This window comes from Bombina bombina, chromosome 7 (assembly GCF_027579735.1).
Source record: "Bombina bombina isolate aBomBom1 chromosome 7, aBomBom1.pri, whole genome shotgun sequence".
Classification (NCBI taxonomy): Eukaryota; Metazoa; Chordata; class Amphibia; order Anura; family Bombinatoridae; genus Bombina; species Bombina bombina.
The window spans coordinates 112671924-112697825 of record NC_069505.1 but is presented as its reverse complement, the minus strand read 5'-3'; the positions used below and the strand labels follow the sequence as shown (position 1 = coordinate 112697825).

The window sequence follows — 25902 nt, the reverse complement described above, 5'->3', positions numbered from 1 at the left end:
TGGATATTGAGGAAACTAGTCCTCTTGATACTAAAACTAGTAAACGTTTAAATTCTGTTTATAAACCTCCTGTGGTTACTCCAAAGGTTTTTCCTGTTCCTGATGCTATTTCTGATATGTTTTCAAAGGAATGGAATAGGCCTGATACTTCTTTTATTCCTTCTTCTAGGTTTAAAAAGTTGTATCCTTTGCCAGCACTTTGGGGATTTTTCCCAAAACTCCAATCTAAGTTGATGGGGCTATTTCTACTCTTGCTAAACGTACTACTATCCCTATGGAAGATAGTACTTCCTTTAAGGACCCTTTAGATAGGAAACTTGAATCTTATCTAAGGAAAGATTATTTATATTCTGGCTATTTTACCAGGCCTGCCATTTCTATGGCTGATGTTGCAGCTGCATCAACTTTTTGGTTGAAAAGCTTAGCGCAACAGGAAACAGACCCTGATTTGTCTAGCATTGTTTTCTTCAACATGCTAATAATTTTATCTGTGATGCCATTTTTGATATCATCAAAATTGACTTTAGATCTATGTCTTTAGCTATTTTAGCTAGAAGAGCTTTGTGGCTCAATTATTGGAATGCTGACACGGTATCTAAGTCTAGATTTCTATCTCTTTCTTTCCAAGGTAACAATGTGTTTGGTTCTCAGTTGGATTTGTTTATTTCAACTGTCACTGGGGGGGAGGGAGTTTTTTTTTTACCTCCAGGATAAGAGATCTAAGGGTAAATCTAAAGCTTCTAATCGTTTTCGTTCTTTTCGACAGAATAAGGAACAGAAAGCCAATCCTTCCCCCAAAGAATCTGGTTCCAATTGGAAACTTTCAAGTTGAAATAAATCCAAGCCGTTTAAGAAACGAAAGCCAGCCCCCAAGTCTGCATGAAGGTGCGGCCCTCATTCCAGCTCAGCTGGTGGGGGGGCAGATTAAAATTTTTCCAAGACATTTGGGCAGATTCTGTCCAAAATCATTGGATTCTCATGCGTCCCAGTAAATACAGTGAAGGCTCAGACTTTTCTGAAGTGTGTTTCAGATCTAGAGCTTTCAGGGGTAATCATACCAGTTCTGTCCCAGGAACATGGTCTGGGGTTTTATTCAAATCTGTTCATTGTCCCAAAGAAAGAAAATTCATTCAGGCCAGTTCTGGATCTGAAAATTTTGAATAGTTTTGTAAGAGTGCCAACTTTCAAAATGGTGACTATAAGGACTATTCTGCCTTTTGTTCAGCAAAGTCATTATATGTCCACGATAGACTTGCAGGATGCATATCTTGAGTGATCTCCAAGATCATCATGGAACGATCGTTTGTGTTTCTGGTAGCACCTGCATGGCCTCACAGGTTCTGGTATGCGGATCTTGTCCGGATGTTCAGTTGCCAACCTTGGCGACTTCCTTTAAGACCAGACCTTCTGTCTCAAGGGCCGTTTTTCCATCAGGATCTCAAATCATTAAATTTGAAGGTATGGAAATTGAACGCTTAGTCATAGAGGTTTCTCTGACTCAGTGATTGATACTATGTTACAGGCTTGTAAATCTGTCTCTAGGAAGATTTATTATCAAGTATGGAAGACTTATATTTCATGGTGTTCTCATAAATTCTCTTGGCATTCTTTTAGAATTCCTAGAATTTTACAGTTTCTTCAGGATGGTTTCGATAAAGATTTGCGGGCAAGTTCCTTGATGGGACAAATCTCTGCTCTTTCTGTTTTGTTTCAAAGAAAGATTGCTAAGCTTCCTGATATTCACTGTTTTGTACAAGCTTTGGTCCGTATTAAGCCTGTCATTAAATCAATTTCTTCTCCTTGGAGTCATAATTTGGTTTTGAAGGCTTTACAGGTTCCTCATTTTGAGCCTTTGCATTCATTGGATATTAAACTACTTTCTTGGAAAGTGTTGTTCCTTTTGGCTATCTCTTCTGCTAGAAGAGTTTCCGAATTATCTGCTCTATCTTGTGAGTCTCCTTTTCTGATTTTCCATCAGGATAAGGCAGTTTTGCGGACTTCATTTAAATTTCTACCTAAGGTTATGAATTCTAGCAACATTAATAAGGAAATTGTTGTCCCCTCTTTGTGTCCTAATCCTAAGAATTCTTTGGAGAGATCCTTACATTCTCTGGATGTTGTAAGAGCTCTAAAGTTTTCAGGAAGACTTCTAGTCTATTTGTTGTCTATTCTGGTTCTAGGAAAGGTCAGAAAGATTCTGCATTTTCCTTGGCATCTTGGTTAAAGCTTTTGATTCATCAGGCTTATTTGGAGTCGGGTCAGGTCCTGCCTCAGAGAATCACGGCTCATTCTACTAGATCAGCCTCCACTTCATGGGCTTTTAAGAATGAAGCTTCAGTTGATCAGATTTGCAAAGCAGCAACTTGGTCTTCTTTGCATACATTTACTAAATTCTACCGTTTTGATGTATTTGCCTCTTCAGAAGCAGTTTTTGGTAGAAAAGTTCTTCAGGCAGCTGTTTCAGTTTGATTCATCTGCTTATAATTTCAGTTTTTTATTTGCATTTATGAGAAAAACTTGTTCTTTTGGGTTTGGATTTAATTTTTTCAGCGGAAAATGGCTGTTTTTATTTTTATCCCTTCCTCTCTAGTGACTCTTATGTGCAGTTCCACATCTTGGGTATTGCTATCCCATACGTCACTAGCTCATGGACTCTTGCCAATTACATGAAAGAAAACATAATTTATGTTAGAATTTACCTGATAAATTAATTTCTTTCATATTGTCAAGAGTCCATGAGACCCACCCTTTTTATGGTGGTTGTGATTTTTTTGTATAAAGCACAATTATTTCCAGTTGCTTTTTTTGATGCTTTTTACTCCTTTTCTATCACCCCACTACTTGGCTATTCGTTAAACTGAATTGTGGGTGTGGTGAGGGGTATATTTATAGGCATTTTGAGGTTTGGGAAACTTTGCCCCTCCTGGTAGGATTGTATATCCCATACGTCACTAGCTCATGGACTCTTGCCAATATGAAAGTAATGAATTTATCAGGTAAGTTCTTACATAAATTATGTTTGTTTTTTTTATATGTTATAAACTTCAGACACCCTGCACCTTGTTGCTTCCTTTCTCTCCTTTACTTCGATGGAATGACTGGGGTTGGAGGGAAGGGAGGTGATATTTTACAGCTTTGCTGTGGTGCCCTTTGCCACCTCCTGCTGGACAGGAATGATATTCCCAATAGTAATTAGATGATCCGTGGACTCGCCGTGTCAAGAAAGAAATTTATCAGGTAAGCATAAATTTAGTTTTTCATATAACTGCATGTAATATACACTACTATAAAGAAGAATATGCACAGATACTGATCTACAAATCCACTATGAAACCTTTTAAAAACTTACTTAGAAGCTCCCAGTCTAGCGCGGTTGATGGGGTTAGGCTGGGACACCCACTGAAAGTGGCTGATAAAGCAGGAAGAGCAGACCCTCTTCTCCTCCTCCTGTATATTAAAAGAACCATTACACAAGTAGGGATCTATAGACATCAGTATACATATATACCTTTGGGAGTTTGAAAATCAGCACAATGTTATTTAAAAATAAGCAAAACTTTTCATTTTTACAAGAACACCCCCAGATGGGCTATGTAAATGGATCATCTAGTGTACAATGTCCCTTTAATCCCCCTCCCACCCATCTATTTCTCCTAACATATGTGGTCAGTCTAGTTTTGATATTGTGTGATTGTCCCATGCAACAGTGAGGTGAAAAGTATTTGTGATTCACAAGTCAGGGGCAGGGCATGATTTAATGTTTCCATTCTGTCTGTAATTAGAAAATGGTATCGTTTAAGAGCTCTAAATCCCACTTAGAGATAATTGGCACCTCTGTTATTTTCCTTTTTAAAGGTATCTATTAGTTGGCCCTGGTGTGCTGTGCAGAGTTAAAAATAAAGCTTTTAACATATTTCAATTTTAGGAATCCACAGGGCAACACCTGAAAAAAAGCTCCATAATTGGCTTGGAAAAGGATTATTTTTATCTGACAAGATGTGAATTCTTAGATATTTTACTTTATTTTGTTTGATTTTAAAAGTGTGTTAGGGCACTAGTATTGAAAGTGTATGTATCAGCAGATTAATAAGCAGAAGCTCTGACTTGTTAAAGGGACAGTCTACACCAGAATTTTTATTGTTTTAAAAGATTGATAATCCCTTTTATTACCCATTCCCCAGTTTTGCATAACTAACATGGTTATATTAATATACGTTTTACCTCTGTGATTATCTTGTATCTAAGCCTCTGCAGACAGCCCCCTTATTTCCGTTCTTTTGACAGACTTGCATTTTAGCCAATCAGTGTTGACTCCTAGGTAACTCCATGGGCCGTGAGCACAATGTTATCTATTTGTCACACATGAACTAATGCCCTCTAGTTGTGACATTTTTTCAAAATGCATTCAGATAAGAGGCAGCCTTCATGGGCTAAGAAATTAGCATATGAACCTCCTAGGTTTAGCTTTCAACTAAGAATATCAAGAGAACAAAGCAAAATTGATGATAAAAGTACATTTGGAAAGTTGTTTAAAATGACATGCCCTATCTGAATCATGAAAGTTTTTTTTTTTACTAGACTGTCCCTTTAAGATAAACAAGAAATTTATAAGGCTGCTTGAAAATAATGTGCCTACATTGTCATCTTCTAGTTGGGTATACTGTTTTCAGCATAACTATTTTAGGATACAATATAAAATGGATTGTAAATAAGTATTGTGCTTAGGGAAAATCAGCAATATGCTTTGATCATGTGACTGTGTTCATAAATAGTTGGCTCTCAAACCCTAGACTTTTTCAATTCTTGTGTCCTAGAGACCTAGAAGGACATGGAATTGTTTGTTTTATCTCTTGAGATGATTTTTTCACTTTAGTGCTTATTGACTATTACTAGCCGATGCCTCAGTAAAAAGATGCTGATCATTTTCTAGTTGGTGCTGTCAGCTAGGTAAGGAATTCCATAAGTTGTGAGAAACATGACAAAACACTTTTTTTCTTATGAAATCCAATAGGTGTTCGGTTGCAATAAAATATATTTCCTTCTTAATTTAAGGAGAGTCCACAGCATAATTTCTTACTGCTGGGAAATACTGAACCTGGCCACCAGGAGGAGGCAAAGTCACCCCAGCCAAAGGCTTAAATACCTCTCCCACTTCCCCCATCCCCCAGTCATTATTTGCCTTTTGTCACAGGAGGATGTCAGAGAAGTGTCTGAAGATTTCGGAGTAGTTCCTTAGGAAGAGTATCTGCCCTTCGATATGGGACTGGAGTTTTAAGTAGTCCTGTCAGCTTCTCAGTCAGAGCATTGACGAAAGTTAGAGTCTGGAGAGGCAGGGAGAGTCTTTCTGCGAACCCATCCAGACTGCCTGCTAACAGCTCCTAAGCAATCAGTGTTGACGAGTTTCACTGTTTGCATGTTTTTTTCACTCAAGTCCATGTCAAGAGCGATGCTACAAGACTGTCACACTTGAGAGGCTGTGTTTCTGTTCCACAGCATAGATTCTGGTATAATCGTTTCAATTTTTACACATGTTGAAAACGCTAGAAGACAGGGTCACAGTGTAGCTCCTTTTATCTTAATAGAATCATGGATTAATATCTCCTGAAGGGGATTATTGAACAGTGGGGATTAATCAAATGTGATGCTTTGATTTTATGCTGCTTTATGTGTGAGATTTTATTGGGCTCATAGGCTGTTTATGTGGCTGGAACACACAGGTTTTTACTTTCACTTTGAGTGCTGCGCAGCTTGTAGCTTGGCACGCTTTTTCTCATAGCAGGGGCGGTCCTACCTTGCGCACCATGTGACCGGGAGTGGTCTCGCTTTCATTTCCTCTTTCCTGACCTAGTTGGCTGTCGGAGACGCTATTTCTCTGTATTGTCTGGGTCTAGGAGGTGGTGAATGCCCCAGCCATTGGGAGTATAAAGGTTCCGTTTTTGAGAAATAAAAATCATTTAATTTCTGTGTCCTGCTGTCATTAGTTTAAGCTATGGAGGATTCTGAGATACTAGAGGGTACTCCCTCTATTCCAAATAGTCATTTCTGTTTATATTGTGAGGAGGCCTTGGTATGCCCGCCCTCTCAACTATGTTCCACATGCCTTGACAACGTTATTAGGTCAAAGAAGGTTAACCTTTTTAGTACCACTGAGCCGTCCACCTCTTAGGACTCGCTGTCCCGTGAGGTGCATACCCAACAGTCATCTCCTACATACGCAGCTTCCCGTAACATGCTTGATCCTCCATCTGCAGGGGGCCTTTTACCATCAGATTTTACAGCGCAGTTAAAGACTGCAGTGTCTGAGGCCCTCAGTGCTTTACCTCGCCCTGCTAAACGCAAGCGAAAGGTTAAACATAGTTCTCCTGCCCCGGAGTCCTCATGTCATTTATTGGATTTCACTGCTCTATCTCAGTTATCCGAGGGTGAACTTTCTGGGACGGAGTCTGCTGCCTCTAAGCCTCCTACTGCCAAGCTGCTTCCCAAATTAGACAGAGTTTACGAGGACAGGGTATTGCCTTTAACTTTCCCTGTGCCTGTAAAGATGGTGAACTTTATTAAGAATGAATGGGACAGAATTGGATCTTCTTTTTCCCCTTAGTCTTCCTTTAAAAAATTATTCCTGGTCCGGACTCAATTGGAGTTGTGGGGTTCCATCCCTAAAGTGGATGGCGCTATCTCCACGCTTGCCAAACGTACTACTATCCCGTTTGAGGATAGCTTGTCATTCAGAGAGCCGATGGATAAGAAGATGGAAACTCTTCCAAGAAAGATGTTTCAACATACGGGATATCTGTTTCAACCGGCAGTGGCCGTGGCTGCGGTTGCTGGAGCCGCTACCTACTGGTATGACTCCTTATCAGAATTGATCGAGGTGCAGGGTCCCCTCGACGTTATCCAGAAAAAAAATAAAGCCTTGAGAATTGCTCATTCTTTTATCTGTGATGCAAACATGTCGATTATTCGCCTAAATGCTAAAGCTTCTGGCTTTTCGGGCCGGCAGGTGCTCTGGCTGGTCCTGGTCTGCAGATATGACTTCTAAGTCCAAACTTCTTTCCCTCCCCTTTAAGGGAAAGATTTTTATTTGGTCCAGGCCATTATCTCCACGATTACGGGGGGCAAGAGTGCCTTCCTACCGCAAGATAAAAAAGAACAAGTCTAAAGGACAAAGTTCTAATTTTCGTTCCTTTCGTTCTGATAAATCCCAACGACAGCAGCCCTCTGCTGTGCCCAAGCAAACCAAGAGTGCTTGCAAACTGGCTTAGTCCTAGAATAAATCCAAGCAGAGCAAGAAGCCCGCTGAGACTAAATTGGCATGAAGGGGTGGCCCCTGATCTGGCCCTGAATCGTGTAGGGGGCAGACTGTTGCTCTTTTCAGACGCTTGGTTCAGGGACGTGCAGGATCCATGGGTCCTGGAGGTCATAACTCAGGGATAAAAGATTGGTTTCATGTCTCATCCACCCAAAGGCAGATTTCTCCTCTTAAGCCTGTCCTCCAGACCAGAAAAGAGGGAAGCTTTTTTGGGGTGCATGCGGGATCTGTCCTCCCTAGGGGTCATTGTCCCGGTACCTATCACGGAAAGAGGTTTGGGATATTATTCAAACCTTTTTCGTGGTCCCAAAGAAAGAGGGAATTTTCCCTCCGATTCTGGACCTAAAGTGCTTAAAGGGACAGTATACACTCATTTTCATATAACTGCATGTAATAGACACTACTATAAAGAATAAGATGCACAGATACTGATATAAAAATCCAGTATAAAACTGTTTAAAAACTTACTTAGAAGCTCTCAGTTTAGCTCTGTTGAAAAGGTAGCTGGAAAGCCCACTGCAAGTGGGAAATAAGACACTGCCCCCTCCCCCTTCTTTTTGCATATGAAAAGACCCTTTACACAAACAGGAGCAAGCTGGAGAAGGTAGCCGACGGTATTCTCATAAAACTTTGGGGCTTGGTTAGGAGTCTGAAACGCAGAGCAATGTTATTTAAAAATAAGCAAAACTATACATTTAAAAAAAAAAAAAAAAAAAAACTTTATGGGCTATATAAATAGATCATCTACAAAACATTTATTCAAAGAAAAAAATGAGTGTATAATGTCCTTCTAAACAAATTTCTGAATGTCTCCTCGCTCAAGATGGAGATAAGGTCCATCCTTCCCTTAGTTCAGGAAGGACAGTTCATGGCCACTATAGATCTGAAGGATGCTTACCTTCACGTTTCAATCCACAAGGATCAATTCCAGTTTCTAAGGTTTGCGTTCCTGGACCAGCTATTCCAGTTAATTGCACTTCCGTTTAGTCTAGCTACTGCTCCAAGGATTTTTGCGAAGGTTCTAGGGGCTCTTCTAGCCGTTGCCAGAACTCGGGGTATAGCAGTAGCTCTCTACTTGGACAATCTTCTGGTACAAGCTCCATCTTTTCGTCTGGCAGAGGACCATTCAGAATCTCTTCTCTCTCTTTTTCGATCTCATGGATGGAAGATAAACCTAGAAAATAGTTCTCTTATTCCAAGCACCAGGGGGGGAATTCCTGGGTACTATAATAGACTCCATATCCATGAGGATATTTCAAACAGACCAGAGACATTGCAAGCTAGCTTTGGCATGTCTTGCCCTCCGGACCTACTTAAGGCCCTCTGTGGCTCAGTGTATGGAGGTGATTGGTCTCATGGTCTCCAGCATGGACATCATTCCCTTTGCCAGGTTCTGTCTCAGATTATTGCAACTGTGCATGCTGAGGCAGTGGAATGGCGATCATTCGGATCTGTCTTAACAGATTTCTCTGGACAACCGGTCGAGAGAATCGCTCTCTTGGTGGCTCTGTCCATATCATCTGTCCCAAGGGACATCCTTCTTAAGACCATCCTGGGAGATTGTGATGACGGACACAAGTCTATCAGGATGGGGAGCAGTGTGGGGTGCCAAGAAGGCACAGGGCCTGTGGACTCAGGAGGAGTGTTCCCTCCCGATCAACATTCTAGAACTTCGGGCAATCTTCAATGCTCTGAAGGCTTGGCCCCTTCTGGGTTTGTCCCAGTTTATCAGATTCCAATCAGACAATATAACCTTGGTCGCTTACATCAACCATCAGGGTGAAACGAGAAGCTCCCTAGCGATGAGGGAAGTCTCTCTGATTCTGGAATGGGTGGAGGCCCACAGTTCGCTGTCAACTGGGAAGCGGATTTTCTCTGCAGACAATCTTTTCATCCGGCGGAATGGTCTCTCCATCCCGAAGTGTTTACGGAGATATGCAGCAGGTGGGGGACACCAGAGATAGATCTCATGGCGTCCCGTCTCGATACCAAACTACCTAGATATGGGTCGAGGTCCAGGGATCCTCATGCGGAGCTAATAGATGCATTAGCAGTGCCTTGGAGGTTGTCTAATTTACCTTTTCCCGCCGTTACCACTGCTTCCTCGTGTAGTGGGTCGCATCAAGCAGGAGCAAGCATCAGTGATACCAATTGCTCCATCATGGCCGCGAAGGATGTTGTTCGTGGACCTGGTAGGGATGTCATTATCTCCTCTGTGGAAGTTTCCTCGTTGCAGGGATCTGCTGGAACAAGGTCCTTTTGTTAATCAAAATCTAGATTCTCTGAGGCTGACTGCTTGGAGATTGAACGCTTAATTCTAGCAAAGAGAGGTTTTTCTGAGAGTTACTGATACTCTCATTCAAGCTTGTAAGCCGGTTACTCGTCACATCTATTATAAGGTGTGGAGAACCTACTTATTCTGGTGTAAAGCGTGGTTTTCCTGGCATCAAGTTAAGGTTGCCAGGATCCTATCGTTACTCCAGGATGGACTGGAGAAAGGCCTTTCTGCCAGTTCCCTGAGGGGACAGATTTCGGCCCTGTCTGTTTTACTGCACAAAAGGCTCTCGGAGCTTCCAGATGTACAGTCCTTTGTTAAGGCTCTGACTAGGATCAGACCTGTGTTTAGATCTAAGGCTCCTCCTTGGAGTCTAAATCTTGTTCTTAAGGTTTTGCAACGGGCTCCGTTTAAACCTATGCATGAAATTGAAATTAAATTGTCCTGGAAGGTTCTTTTTCTACTGGCTATTGCTTCTGCGCGCAGAGTATCTGATATTGCTTCCTTTCAATGTGAGCCTCCTTATCTGATGTTCCATTCTGCTAAGGCTGTCCTACGTACTAAGTTAGGTTTTCTTTCTACGGTTGTGTCAGACCATAACATCAATCAACATCAGGCTACTAAGGATTTTAGACAAACTTCTTCCTTGATTGTTGTGTATTCCGGGAAGCGTAAGGGTCTGAAGGTCTCTTCGACTTCCTTATCTTTTTAGTTAAGGAGTGTTATCCACTTTGCTTATGAGACAGCGGGACATAAACCTCCTCAGAGAATTACGGCTCATTCTACTAGAGCAGTGGCTTCCTCTTGGGCCTTCAAGAACGAGGCCTCTATGGATCAGATTTGTAATGCAGCTACCTGGTCCTCCTTACAAACTTTTTCTAAATTTTACAAGTTTGATGTTTTTGCTTCGACTGAAGCAGCTTTCGGAAGAGAGGTTTTGCAGGCTGTGGTGCCCTCAGATTAGTGTCCGCCTCTCTTTTTGTCCCTCACGTTATCATTCAGTGTCCTCTAGAGCTTGGGTATAAGTTTCCCAACAGTAAGGAATGATGCCGTGGACTCTCCTTATATTAAGAAGGAAAACAAATGATGCATTCCAGATAATTTAATTTCCTTCTGTATAAGGAGAGTTCACGGCCCCCACCCGTCATCTCCGATGGGCGGCCCTCTAAATTATATTTTTCTTCTGGCACCATTTATACCCTGATATTTCTCCTACTGTTCTTTTTTCCCTCAGCAGAATGACTGGGGGATGGGGGAAGTGGGAGAGGTATTTAAGCCTTTGGCTGGGGTGTCTTTGCCTCCTCCTGGTGGCCATGTTCAGTATTTCCCAACAGTTGGGAATGATGCCGTGGACTCTCCTTATACATAAGGAAATTAAATTATCTGGTAAGCATAATTTATGTTTTCAGTCTTACTTGTGGTAGAAGATCCAAATACATATGAGGCGCCTATTCAAGCTGGAATTGAAAAAATATATTGCAAATGCCAGGATCAACTCTTCTTAATAATTCATTCCAGTCAGTCACTAATAAGAGTAAGAGAGACATATTAAGAAATCTACCCAGTATAATCATGTTAACAGATTGAGGCAGAGGGAAACCTTCTGCATTTGGAGATTCAAATCTCTTAATCCAGAGGGTTTGAATGAGAATACTGACCTGGCTGCTATCACTTAATCTGATATATGTTATTTTAGGGATTTTTTCTGGTAAAACTTTTAATGTGTTTGGCACACTTGTATGCACTTAGCACTTTTGTAGGGTAGTTATCACCTAGCTAATGTATTGATTTATTATGATTGAAGATGTATTGTTCTACAATAAGTCATTAATATTTTTGTAAATTGATAGGCACTTTATGTTGTATTCCAAATTTCCCCACTAGATGGTGCTGTGATAACATCAGTTGTTGCAGTGGTACAGTGGAAATTGGCTTGGAGTTTATAGCTTAACCAACATGGTCATGTGTTGTCAGATCACAGGAGTGATCTTGTGCATTGTGTCTGACAATGATTGTCAAATAGTTTAATCTGGCCCTCCCTTTTTTTAAATAAGTAAACCATTAGTTTGGGCTGTCCATTTATTTTTTAGGGTTCTAAGAGGTGTAACTAGTTGATGTTCTATATAGGCACTCACAAGATAAAGACAAGAGTCCAGTGTAGACTCCCTCCATGCACTGCTTGTATATATGTCACTTTTTACATTGTTATACAGTTCCAGATCACTTCACTTGTCACTCACAAGATATAGAAAACTGTGTATGACTATTGTGGGCTACAACTCCCACCATGCACTACTGCTTGGGTACATGTCACTTCCAGTTCCGCAGCACTTACTCAGATCAAGCTGCCCCCATGGGAGAAGAACGCTTGGCCAGTGGACCCCAGATGCATTGAGCTTGATACCCCTGGTTTAGAGTCTCTAATCATGTATTTTGATTGAAAAAAGTCAGATTTAATGTATAAACAATCAAGGATGCCTAATAATGTGTGCATTTAAATTGAGCATGTGATGATATGTTTTTTATTGTGCGTGATAAAACAATAATAGCAGTATTGGGAAATGTGTTGCAGTGTTTTTAAAGGTTTAAAATTTAAAAAAAAACCTACAGTGTATCTTGAGGGGGGGAATTAATGTTATACTTTAGGAGTTTGTGTACTGTTTGTGTTATATGTTGCACAAGGTATCCAGAGAGCTAGCTGGGAACCTCCTAATTTTCCCCAGACTGCGTGACTTGCACTATTGGTGTGCTCCTTTTGTGAGTACCTGTCTTATTTGTGGGACTTTAGTCCTGACTCAAAGGGGCGTGCATGCCAAATTTAAACTTTCATGATTAAATAGAGTGTACAGATTAAAAAAAAACAGCTCCACGTGTAGCCTTTAGGCACTTTTCATCTGTATCCCATTCTCAAGAATTGTGAAAATTGCCTATTTCACCTCAGGCACCCCACCCACTGATCGGACAGGGTTCACATGTAATAAACCTCTGAGATCACAAGTTTCCTGTATTTAGCATTGCATGAGTGTCTGCTCGTGCAATACCGCCCCCTACTCTTGTGCAATTGGCTAAATTAGGGATCGTCAATCACCCCTGTAGGATCAGTGCTTTTTATCCCCCATCTCTCAAGCTGGAGGAGATGGTTTAGGATGTTTAAACCACTGCTTTATAAATATCAGTTGCAGGCTCAAAATGAGCAAGGCTGCAACCAATAGGGGCATTCGCCTCAGTGTGCTTTTAACCACTTTTCCTCTGGATTAGTAAATGGCTTTCAAAACAATTGTGTGAGTCACATCTGCAGTATTTAAAGGGACATTAAACTGTTTTTATGCATTCATCAGACATTACCGTATTGCAAAAGATCTATGCAGAATATAAATGTTTAAAAAGCACCTAAAACTGTCAGTATGTTTTTTATTCTCTTTGTTGCTGTGGCCAGTTAGGGATAGATATAAAAAGCTTCTGTTCTGATCAAAGCATGTAGGAGGGTCAGGATTCCTCAGTTCATGGAATGCCCTCGAGCCTTACTGGGAGCAGTGAGATATCTTCATTTTTCAGATTTAAATTACATAACAAGCAGGCAAAATAAATAATGAAACTGCACTGTAGAGTTCTCTCACTGTGCATAATTAAAGGGACACTTAACTGTATGAGATTACTTTTTGCCTCAATTACCAACGCCCCTAGTTGTCCCTAGCAGGAGAGATCAGATAAGAAGTACTGGCTTGGTTGAACCTGGGATAACTTGGTTACAACAAAGCGGCTCCCGTTACTAAAATAAAACAAATGCTACACATATATCTTAAAGGGACGCTAAAGTAAAATTAAGCTTTCGTGATTCAGATAGAGCAACACTTTTAAACAACTTTCCTATTCACGTCCGTTATCAAAATGTGCACAATCTTTTTATATACACAATTTCTGAGGCACCAGATTCTACTGAGCATGTGCAAGAAGTCACAGTATATATGTATGTGCATTGTGTGATTGGCTGATCGCTGTCACATGATGCAAAGGGAAGGGAAACTTTATTAAGTGGTCCTTTATTTATACACCTACTATAATTTTAAAAATACATTTTCAAATTATTCTCATATTAATCTTTGCTTTTATACATTATGATTCCTAGGAGCTTTTTTTTTTCAGGGTTTAGTGTCCCTTAAAAGGGACACTCAAGTCAAAATTAAACTGTCATGATTCGGATAGAGCAGGGAATTTTAAACAACTTTCCAATTTACTTCCATTAACAAAATGTGCACAGTCTTTTTGTATTTACACTGAGTCACCAGCTCCTACTGCGCATGTGCAAGAAGTCACAGAATATACGTATATGCATTTGTGATTGGCTGATGGCTGTCACATGATGCAGGGGGAGTGGAAATAGACATAACTTTCAAGTTTGTCTGAACTTTAAATGAGTAGTAGATTTTTTTCAGACTAAATGCTATTGCATTGTCTTTTTATCATGCATTTGTTTATGGGAAATACATTTTTTTCAGTTTATTGTCTCTAAGGCTTGGGAATACACATATGCCCATATATTGGCCCCTGTTCGAATCCACATTTTTTTTGCTTTTGGCTGGGTATCTTTCTAATTTACTCCTAAAAGCAGGAATGTAAAGTTTAAGAGCCGGCCCATTTTTGGTTGAGAACCTGGGTTATGCTTGCGTATTAATTTGCTAAATGGAGCCACCAATAAGCAATCGCTATCCAGGGTGCTGAACCTAAAGTGGGCTGGCACCTAAGCTTTAAATTCCTGCTTTTCAAATAAAGATAGCAAGAGAACGAAGACAAATTGATAATAGGAGTAAATTAGAAAGTTGCTTAAAATTGCTGCTCTATCTGAATCATGAAAGAAAAAATGTGGGTTTAGTGTCCTTTTAATATAATTGCTACAATGTAATCATGTTCTCTTTCTCTTCTCACTGTAGGTGCCGGTAATCAACATTTCTTTGTGCTATTCCTGTTTTCTTTAGTATTAGTCGGTTACTGGATAATATATGCAACTTCCATATGTAAGTATCAAACCAAAAAAGGGACATTACATATTAAATACATTTTATAAACATATTATTGTCATGGTGTAGACTTATTGAAATCTAGCTTTCCCTGCATTTAAGAGCTGTCTAGTCATACGCGCTCCTACAAATCTCACACTCTCCTTCTGTCACTCTCACTGCTACTACTGTGTTCTGCTGGTGACGTCTCTCCTAACCCTGGCCCTGCAGCAATCACCAAACTTTTACACTCTCGCTCTGTCTCCCACTGCAAAAATTCTAGGTCATGCAATACCAACAATCTCATCTCCATTAACACACAGCGCTTATCCCCTCTCTTTTCTTGTGCCTCCTGGAATGCTCACTCTGTCTGTAACAAACTTACAACTGTTCACAAACTGTTTGTTTCCAACACTTTCAACCTTTTAGCAATTACTGAAACCTGGCTATCTTCCTCTGACACTGCTTCCATTGCTGCTCTCACTCATGGTGGTCTTCACTTTAGCCACACACCTAGACCATGGTGGCGATGTTGGCATCTCTTTCCTTTTCTTCCTTTTGAAGTCCACTGCATTCACTTGTTCTGCCCCTCTCTCTGAGTGGCAGTTATCTATCGCCCCCTGGACCAACCTCCCAATTCCTTGACAACTTTGCTGCCTGGCTTCCTTACTTTCTCTCTACAAATACACCTACTCTAATTCTGGGGGACTTCAACATCCCCATTGACAACCCATCTGCCCCTGCTGCCTCTAAACTTCTCTCACTCACTAACTCCTTCGGCCTCTGACAATCCACCCTATTCCCTACCCACCGTGATGGACACTCTATTGATCTGGTATTCTCCTATCTCTGCTCTCTCTGATGTTGCCTGTCGCCCATTTTCCATCTCAGACCACCATCTGCTCACCTTTAATCCTAATATACAGGCTAAACCTACTTCCCCCCCTCGCCCCCGCACCTGTAGAAATCTGCACACTGTGGACCCTCCCCAACTCTCCAACCTTATTCAAATACGCCTCCCCCACACTTCCACGATATCCTGCCCTGACCTTACTATAACAATACTCTCTCCTCTGCACTTGACCCTCTCGCTCCGCCCCAACTTCGCAAAGCCCCACATTGTCAGCTCCAGCCCTGGCACTCCCAGCAAACACGCCACCTACAAAAATGCTCCCGCACTGCTGAACGTGCCTGGAGGAAATCCCACTTTGAACCTGATTTCATGCACTATAAGTTCATTCTTTACTCTTACACCTCTGCCCTTCACTTAGCTAAGCAAACCTGCTTCTCCTCTCTTATATCCACTCACTACTTAAAACCCTAAAAGACTCTTCTCCATTTTCAACTCTCTCTTCTACCCACCTGCACCACCCCCCTCATCTGCATTCAGTGCTCAAGACCTGGCTGACTACTTTTTCAATAAAACACTTACCATCCAAAGAAACATCCCAACACAAGCCTGCAATCTCCCAACTTTTCTCCCAGTCACCCCCTCTGCCACTCTCTGCACCCTCCTCCCAACCACTGAGAGTGAAGTGGCTTCCCTATTGTCTTCCTCACACCTCACTACCTGCCCACTTGACCCTATTCCTTCACATCTAATACCTTCTCTGTCTCCCACCCTCACTCCGGCTCTTACTCACATATTCAACCTATTCCTTTATACCGACTCATTCCCTGCCTTCTTCAAACATGCAAAGGTCACCCCATCCTCAATAAAACCTCCCTTGAGGGGGGCGTGTCTGACCAACAACCAAGATGGCTGCTGTTTAAGATTTGTCTGCTTATAGAGGCTGAATATTCTGCTGAGTATCTCTCTCAAACCGTCTAAATCCTATTCCTCTCAGGGGATCTGTGTCTGGCAATACCTACAGAACGGATTAATGCGACTTCTCAACACTAACAGACATCAGCAGACCAGAATAGAGAAGGTGCGCAGCAGAGGCCTTGTAGCGGCCTGTGCCTCTCTCTACCCCTCCAATATTCTGACTAGTCAGTTTAATCAGCCAAATGTGCTGACCCACAAACTCCCTTACGCGACAAAAGCTATTTGGGATACTAAGCTACAAACTTTTTATTCATGGTAAACACTAACATGGTGTCAAAGATCGACTCGATTTTGGAGGAGCTGCGTGTAAATGTGGATGAGCACCTCCACAGTTTCAGCAACGACCTTAAGCTCATGTTAACCTCGATGTTAACACATCATGCAATCAGCAACATAGGCACCCCCTCGGATGTGACAGCTGTACTGCGGAAAGCTGACCCTGTTGTTTACTCTACGCCGCCGCCATTTATTTCTGAGATGCCCTCCGAGATACACCTCCTGGTGAGGGAGACCGGGTGTGGGGAGCGGCTGTGGTGTTTGGAGAGTGCGGAGCAGTCTAAGACCATGAGAGAGTCAACTAAGGAGAACTTATTTGTTTGTGAACAAGCTGGAAGGCGTCCAGCAACGGAGATCGATGGAGCTACAGTTAAATATCCAGCTGCCGCCCCGGTCACTAACGTGAGGCATCTCCAAGTACCAGGGCAACAGTGGATCCCAACAGAAATAGAAATAGCAGCCAGTGCTGAAGAAAATGTCGTGCTCCCAAGCCTTGAAACAACTTGCCTATCACTGCACATTAATTATATCTGCGAGAGGAGAGCGACAGAGGGGAAACTGACACCTCTCGAGATAAAGCCCACATACCACAAGAACAGCGCTCCTGCAGAGACCTGGACTGCGGAGCTGAGGCTCTCGGCTGCGCATAGCGATCTCCTGGTTAAAAGAATGAGTAACAGAGATCAAGTGTCAGACTGGGACGCTGCTTGGGGAATGCTTTGTCAACCCTTAGCTTATGTTGACGCACTTTGCTTATGCTGACTTTTTGACCCTGGGGGGTCCTAAGGGTAGAATAGTCTGTTTCGCCCAGGGGAGACCATGCAGGTCTGTGGAGGAGCTGAGGAAGTCATTCATTTTCTATATGACCTATATTAAAGGAGCCATCATTGTCATTTATCCTGGACATACAAATGAAAACTGTCAAGTTATGAACTATGCGCATACTACTCAACTTGCCGGCTAAATGTTCTGATATGAGCAGACTCTTAAATTACTCAACCTAATGCACCAAGCTGTTGAACGGCTAAATACCGATATGCCTTCCCTCAGTGATGTGAATTTTAGGGGTGTCCAGCTTGACATGGTTAATTTAGATTGCATTTTGTGCATATTACTTTAGCCATAGGGCTATATGACAACCACAGACTTGATATTCACTTATATACTGTTGTATTGTTCCATCTAACTCTATTATTGATACTATGTTATGCCCTTTTGTTTGTATTCTTTATAATTATCATGCATGGGATTTTTACTTATTGATAGGGTTCTATTCCACACCTAACATGTCCAGAAATTACTGTCTACTCCACAGGCTTCTTGACCTAAAGAGACTATTGCATTAGGTATTTGAAGACTCTTCCATACACATCTCTATAGTAATCCCCATACACGGTCCATAAACCTAATTTGCATTATACAATGAGGTTTTACTTACACTAGTCTATGTCTAAGACACTCTGCATATGTAAACTATAGATAGCGCTAAGATAGTTAGTCTGATTTGTTTTCTACACGTGTTTATTAAAACTGTATTCAGTTTTGGGCATACTCTGGCCCCTAGCCTTTAACATATAGGAAGAATAGTGTTCTTGTAGTTTGCTATACTTACTCCAATATATAGGTTTTATTTAACATAATATCCCCTGGTTTTTGGTTTATAGGGCCATCAGCTCCTATAATATTTCTATGCCGTCTGTATCTCCCCTCACCCTTTCCCGCTCTACATTTGTAAGCGGGTCATATCCATTTCCCCTTATCCATCTGTGTCCAGTGGTGACAACATTCCTGAGGGGAGATGCTGCAGAAACACTACATGAGTCTTCTTACCATAGTGATCCAATGGTGGTAGGTTTCCATACCAATCCGGTTTTAAACTTATAGTTTTCTGTTTTTGATCTCAGCCTCACCCCCTTTGATTTTATTCCCGTTCCTCTCCCCCCCCCCCCATGACACCACTGAGCCTAATTCATAGGCAAAGGAAAATGAGTCTTATAGAAACATTTATTCTCTTTTTGCATGACAACCACCCAATTCATTCATCATCATTCTTTCCCTTTAGTGATTTTACTAATACTGTGATATTAAATGTACGCAGATGCATGTTTGATTGCCCCTTTTTAGATAATGAGGAGATGTTGATGAATGTTCTACACTTGTTTTCAGGTGAGCGATATGTTATTCATGCTGGTTAACAATTATTTAATGACTATTGTTGATATATCTACCTAGTGTTATAGACTATACCAAGCCCTAAAGTGGCTATAGACCCAATTTATCTACCTCCGACAAGTCTTTATATTATATAATGGTCCAAGAGTGGCCTACTATTTTCAGAGGAGGTAAATATCTGTATAAAAATTAGGATATTGTTGTTTTTGCCCATTACATTCTGAATTTATATCTACTCGACTATTCACTGTTTCTTATTGTGAATGATATTCCAAAGTTTGTAATACTCAAATATTGGCATTCCTTCATACGTTGTATATGTTTATAATATCCTTAATAAAAAATAATTAAAAAAAAAAAAAAAAACCTCCCTTGACCCCAACACTCCTGCAAACTACCGCCCCATATCACTGCTCCCGGTAGCTTCCAAAATCCTTGAGAAACTAGTTTTTGATCGCCTAACCCAATTCCTGTCCTCCAACTCATTGCTTGACCCCCTGCAATCTGTCTTCCGTCCCCAACACTCAACTGAGACTGCCCTCACCAAGGTTACTTATGATCTCCTTTCTGCTAAAAACAAATGCTACTACTCTATACTCCTCTTACTTAACCTCTCTGCTGCCTTTGACACTGTTGACCATTCCCTTCTTCTACGGACTCTCAGCTCTCTTGGGCTCTGTGACACTGCCCTCTCCTGGATTCACTCTTATCTCTCTAACAGATACTTCTCTGTCTCTTTTGCTGGTGACTCCTCCTTTCTATTGCCCCTGTCTGTTGGAGTACCTCAAGGCTCTGTCCTGGGTTCTCTACTCTTCTCTATTTACACTTCTTCACTGGGTAAACTTATCAACAGCTATGGCTTCAACTATTACCTCTATGCTGATGATACCCAGATCTACCTTTCCACCCCTGCACTCTCTCCTTCTGTCAATTCTCACATTAGTGACTGCTTATCTGGCATTTCCTCCTGTATGGCCACTCATCACCTAAAAATAAACATGTCCAAAACCGAACTACTTCTAATCCACCCCCACCCCCCTAACTCTACTCCAGTTTCTAATTTTTCCATCACTGTTGGCGGCACCACTTTCTTTCATGTAATTAGCAAGAGTCCATGAGCTAGTGACGTATGGGATATACATTCCTACCAGGAGGGGCAAAGTTTCCCAAACCTCAATATGCCTATAAATACACCCCTCACCACACCCACAATTCAGTTTTACAAACTTTACCTCCCGTGGAGGTGGTGAAGTAAGTTTGTGCTAGATTCTTCATTGATATGCGCTTCGCAGCAGGCTGGAGCCCGGTTTTCCTCTCAGACTGCAGTGAATGTCAGAGGGATGTGAAGAGAGTATTGCCTATTTGAATACCATGGTCTCCTTCTACGGGATCTATTTCATAGGTTCTCTGTTATCGGTCGTAAAGAGATTTCTTCTCCTACCTCCCTTTTCAGATCGACGATATACTCTAATATACCATTACCTCTACTGATTCTTGTTTCAGTACTGGTTTGGCTTTCTACTATATGTAGATGAGTGTCTTGGGGTAAGTAAGTCTTATTTTATTTGACACTCTAAGCTATGGTTGGGCACTTTATTTTTAAAGTTCTAAATATATGTGTTTAAACTTATATTTGCCATGATTCAGGGTAATCAGTATTCCTTATTTCAGACGGTCAGTTTCATTATTGGGATAATGCATATGAAGGATTATTTTTTTTCTTACCTTAAAAATTTTTTTCAATTGACTTTTTTTCCCTGTGGGCTCTTAGGCTCGCGGGGGCTGAAAATGCTTCAATTTATTGCGTCATTTTTGGGCGGACTTTTTTGGCGGAAAAATTTTGTCATTTCCGGCGCCCTAGTTGACGCCGGAAGTTGTTCGTGGTTGCGTCATTTTTTTGACGTTTTTTTGTGTTCAGATGTTTTTTTGCGCCAAAAATGTCGGCGTCACCGGATGTGGCGTCTTACTTGGCGCCAAAAAATATAGGCGTTGTACTTAGCGCCAATAATGTGGGCGTCATTTTTGGCGCCAAAAAATGTGGGCGTCATTCTTGTCTCCACCTTTTTTTCACATTATTTCAGTGTCATTTTTTCATTGTTTCTGCTTGCTAGAGGCTTGTTCATTGGCATTTTTTCCCATTCCTGAAACTGTCATTTAATGAATTTGATAATTTTGCTTTATATGTTGTTTTTTCTATTACATATTGCAAGATGTCTCAACTGGACCCTGGATCAGAATCTACTTCTGGAAAGACGCTGCCTGATGCTGGTTCTACCAAAGTTAAGTGCATTTGTTGTAAACTTGTGGTAACTGTTCCTCCGGCTGTAGTTTGTGATGAATGTCATGATAAGCTTGCTAATGCAGATAGTATTTCCATTAGTAAATTCCTTCAACATCTAATGCTCAGGATGTTCCTGTTAATGTAAAAGAATTTGTTTCTAAATCTATTAGGAAGGCTCTGTCTGTTATTCCTCCTTCCAGTAAACGTAAAAGGTCTTTTAAAACTTCTCATATTTCAGATGAATTTTTAAGTGACCGTCATCATTCTGACTTGTCTGTTTCTGATGAGGATCTATCTGGTTCAGAAGATTCTATCTCAGATATTGACACTGATAAATCTTCATATTTATTTAAAATGGAATTTATTCGTTCTTTACTTAAAGAAGTGTTAATCGCATTAGAGATGGAGGAGTCTAGTCCTCTTGATACTAAATCTACTAAGCGTTTAAATTCGGTTTTCAAACCTCATATAGTTATTCCAGAAGTTTTTCCTGTCCCTGATGCTATTTCTGAAGTAATTTCTAGGGAATGGAATAATCTGGGTACTTCATTTACTCCTTCTCAAAGGTTTAAGAAACTGTACCCTGTGCCATCTGATAGATTAGAGTTTTGGGACAAAATCCCTAAGGTTGATGGGGCTATCTCTACTCTTGCTAAACATATTACTATTCCTACGGCAGATAGTACTTCATTTAAGGATCCTTTAGATAGGAAACTTGAGTCCTTTCTAAGGAGAGCTTATTTATGTTCAGGTAATCTTCTTAGACCTGCTATTTCTTTGGCTGATGTTGCTGCTGCCTCCACTTTCTGGTTGGAGGCTTTAGCGCAACAAGTGTCAGACCATAATACTCATAGCATTGTTAAACTACTTCAACATGCTAATAACTTTATTTGTGATGCCATCTTTGATATCATTAGAATTGATGTCAGGTATATGTCTTTAGCTATTTTAGCTAGAAGAGCTTTATGGCTTAAAACTTGGAATGCAGATATGACTTCTAAGTCAACTTTGCTTTCTCTTTCTTTCCAAGGTAATAAATTGTTTGGTTCTCAGTTGGATTCTATTATTTCAACTGTTACTGGGGGGAAAGGATCCTTTTTGCCTCAGGACAAAAAATCTAAAGGTAAATACAGGGCTGCTAATCGTTTTCGTTCCTTTAGTCAAAATAAGGAACAAAAGTCTGACCCTTCCCCTAAGGGAACGGTTTCCGTTTGGAAGCCTTCTCCTGTCTGGAATAAATCCAAGCCTTTTAGAAAGTCAAAGTCAGCTCCCAAGTCCACATGAAGGTGCGGCCCTCATTCCAGCACAGCTGGTAGGGGGCAGGTTACGATTTTTCAAAGATATTTGGATCAATTCGATTCACAGTCTTTAGATTCAGAACATTGTTTCACAAGGGTACAGAATAGATTTCAAGGTAAGGCCACCTGCAAGAAGATTTTTTCTCTCTCGCATTCCAATAAACCCAGTGAAGGCTCAAGCGTTTCTGAAATGTGTTTCAGATCTAGAGTTGGCTGGGGTAATTGTGCCAGTTCCAGTTCTGGAACAGGGTCTGGGGTTTTACTCAAATCTATTCATTGTACCAAAGAAGGAGAATTCCTTCAGACCAGTTCTGGATCTAAAAATATTGAATCGCTATGTAAGGATACCGACATTCAAAATGGTAACTATAAGGACTATTCTGCCTTTTGTTCAGCAAGGGCATTATATGTCCACAATAGATTTACAGGATGCATACCTTCATATTCCAATTCATCCAGATCACTTTCAGTTTCTGAGATTCTCTTTTCTAGACAAGCATTACCAGTTTGTGGCCCTTCCGTTTGGCCTAGCAACTGCTTCAAGGATCTTTTCAAAAGTTCTCGGTGCCCTTCTCTCTGTAATCAGAGAACAGGGTATTGCGGTATTTCCTTATTTGGACGATATCTTGGTACTTGCTCAGTCTTCACATTCTGCAGAATCTCATATGAATCAACTTGTGTCGTTTCTTCAAAGACATGGTTGGAGGATCAATTTACCAAAGAGTTCATTGATTCCTCAGACAAAGGTAACCTTTTTGGGTTTTCAAATAGATTCAGTGTCCATGACCTTGTCTCTAACAGAAAAGAGACGTCTGAAGTTGGTTTCAGCCTGTCGAAACCTTCAGTCTCAATCATTCCCTTCGGTAGCTTTATGCATGGAAATTCTAGGTCTTATGACTGCTGCATCGGACGCGATCCCCTTTGCTCGTTTTCACATGCGACCTCTTCAGCTTTGCATGCTGAACCAGTGGTGCAGGGATTATACAAAGATATCACAATTAATATCCTTAAATCCCAATGTACGACACTTTCTGGCATGGTGGATAGATCACCATCGTTTAGTCCAAGGGGCTTCTTTTGTTCGTCCAACCTGGACTGTGATCTCAACAGATGCGAGTCTGTCAGGTTGGGGTGCTGTATGGGGGTCTCTGACAGCGCAGGGGGTTTGGGAATCTCAAGAGGCGAGATTACCAATCAACATTTTGGAACTCAGTGCGATTTTCAGAGCTCTTCAGTTCTGGCCTCTTCTCAAGAGAGAATCGTTTATTTGTTTTCAGACAGACAATGTCACAACCGTGGCATATGTCAATCATCAAGGTGGGACTCACAGTCCTCAGGCTATAAAAGAAGTATCTCGGATACTTCTATGGGCGGAATCCAGCTCCTGTCTAATCTCTGCAGGTGTAGACAATTGGGAAGCGGATTATCTCAGTCGTCAGACGTTACATCCGGGCGAATGGTCTCTTCACCCAGAGGTATTTCTTCAGATTGTTCAATTCTGGGGACTTCCAGAAATAGATCTGATGGCCTCTCATCTAAACAAGAAACTTCCCAGGTATCTGTTCAGATCCAGGGATCCTCAGGCGGAGGCAGTGGACGCGTTGTCGCTTCCTTGGAATTATCATCCTGCCTATATCTTTCCGCCTCTAGTTCTTCTTCCAAAAGTGATTTCCAAAATTCTAATGGAACGTTCGTTTGTACTGCTGGTGGCTCCAGCATGGCCTCACAGGTTTTGGTATGCCGATCTCATTCGGATGGCCAGTTGCCAACCTTGGACTCTTCCGTTAAGACCAGACCTTCTATCTCAAGGCCCTTTTTTCCATCAGGATCTCAAATCATTAAATTTGAAGGTATGGAAATTGAACGCTTGATTCTTAGTCATAGAGGATTCTCTGACTCAGTGATTAATACTATGTTACAGGCTCGTAAATCTGTGTCTAGGAAAATTTATTATCGAGTCTGGAAGACTTACATTTCTTGGTGTTCTTCTCATAAATTTTCCTGGCATTTTTTTAGAATTCCTAGAATTTTACAGTTTCTTCAGGATGGTTTGGATAAAGGTTTGTCTGCAAGTTCCTTGAAAGGACAAATCTCTGCTCTTTCTGTTCTTTTTCACAGAAAGATTGCTAATCTTCCTGATATTCATTGTTTTGTACAGGCTTTGGTTCGTATCAAACCTGTTATTAAGTCAATCTCTCCTCCTTGGAGTCTTAATTTGGTTCTGAGGGCTTTACAAGCTCCTCCATTTGAACCTATGCATTCTCTGGATATTAAATTACTTTCTTGGAAAGTTCTGTTCCTTTTGGCCATCTCTTCTGCTAGAAGAGTTTCTGAATTATCTGCTCTTTCTTGTGAGTCTCCTTTTCTGATTTTTCATCAGGATAAGGCGGTGTTGCGGACTTCATTTACATTTTTGCCTAAGGTTGTGAATTCTAACAACATTAGTAGAGAAATTGTTGTCCCTTCATTGTGCCCTAATCCTACGAATTCAAAGGAGAGATCTTTACATTCTTTGGATGTAGTAAGAGCTTTAAAATATTATGTTGAAGCTACTAAGGATTTTAGAAAGGCTTCTAGTCTTTTTGTTATCTTTTCTGGTTCCAGGAAAGGTCAGAAGGCCTCTGCCATTTCTTTGGCGTCTTGGTTAAAGTCTTTGATTCATCATGCTTATGTAGAGTCGGGTTAATCTCCGCCTCAAAGGATTACGGCTCATTCTACTAGGTCAGTTTCTACTTCCTGGGCTTTTAAGAATGAAGCTTCTGTTGATCAGATTTGCAAAGCAGCAACTTGGTCTTCTTTGCATACTTTTACTAAATTCTACCATTTTGATGTTTTCTCTTCTTCTGAAGCAGTTTTTGGTAGAAAAGTACTTCAGGCAGCTGTTTCAGTTTGATTCTTCTGCTTATAATTTCAGTTTTTTTCATTATTAAGATTAAAACTTTTGTTTTGGGTTGTGGATTATTTTTCAGCGGAATTGGCTGTTTTTATTTTATCCCTCCCTCTCTAGTGACTCTTGCGTGGAAGTTCCACATCTTGGGTATTTACTATCCCATACGTCACTAGCTCATGGACTCTTGCTAATTACATGAAAGAAAACATAATTTATGTAAGAACTTACCTGATAAATTCATTTCTTTCATATTAGCAAGAGTCCATGAGGCCCACCCCTTTTGTGGTGGTTATGATTTTTTTTGTATAAAGCACAATTATTCCAATTCCTTATTTTGATGCTTTCGCTCCTTTCTTATCACCCCACTTCTTGGCTATTCGTTAAACTGAATTGTGGGTGTGGTGAGGGGTGTATTTATAGGCATTTTGAGGTTTGGGAAACTTTGCCCCTCCTGGTAGGAATGTATATCCCATACGTCACTAGCTCATGGACTAATATGAAAGAAATTAATTTATCAGGTAAGTTCTTACATAAATTATGTTATCTCCCCATCACCCCAAGTCTGCTGCCTCAGAGTCA

At 40.9% G+C, this 25902-nt stretch overlaps 1 protein-coding gene across 1 annotated transcript in view; it reads left to right on the top strand.

The window, feature by feature from the left end:
- LOC128665954 (palmitoyltransferase ZDHHC13) overlaps positions 1-25902 on the top strand; it is a gene marked incomplete at its 5' end in the record, with an annotated part of 80455 nt that overhangs the window by 37570 nt on the left and 16983 nt on the right. Inside the window, 1 exon segment of the mRNA XM_053720243.1 lies at positions 14513-14596. Coding sequence (XP_053576218.1) covers positions 14513-14596 — 84 coding nt within the window.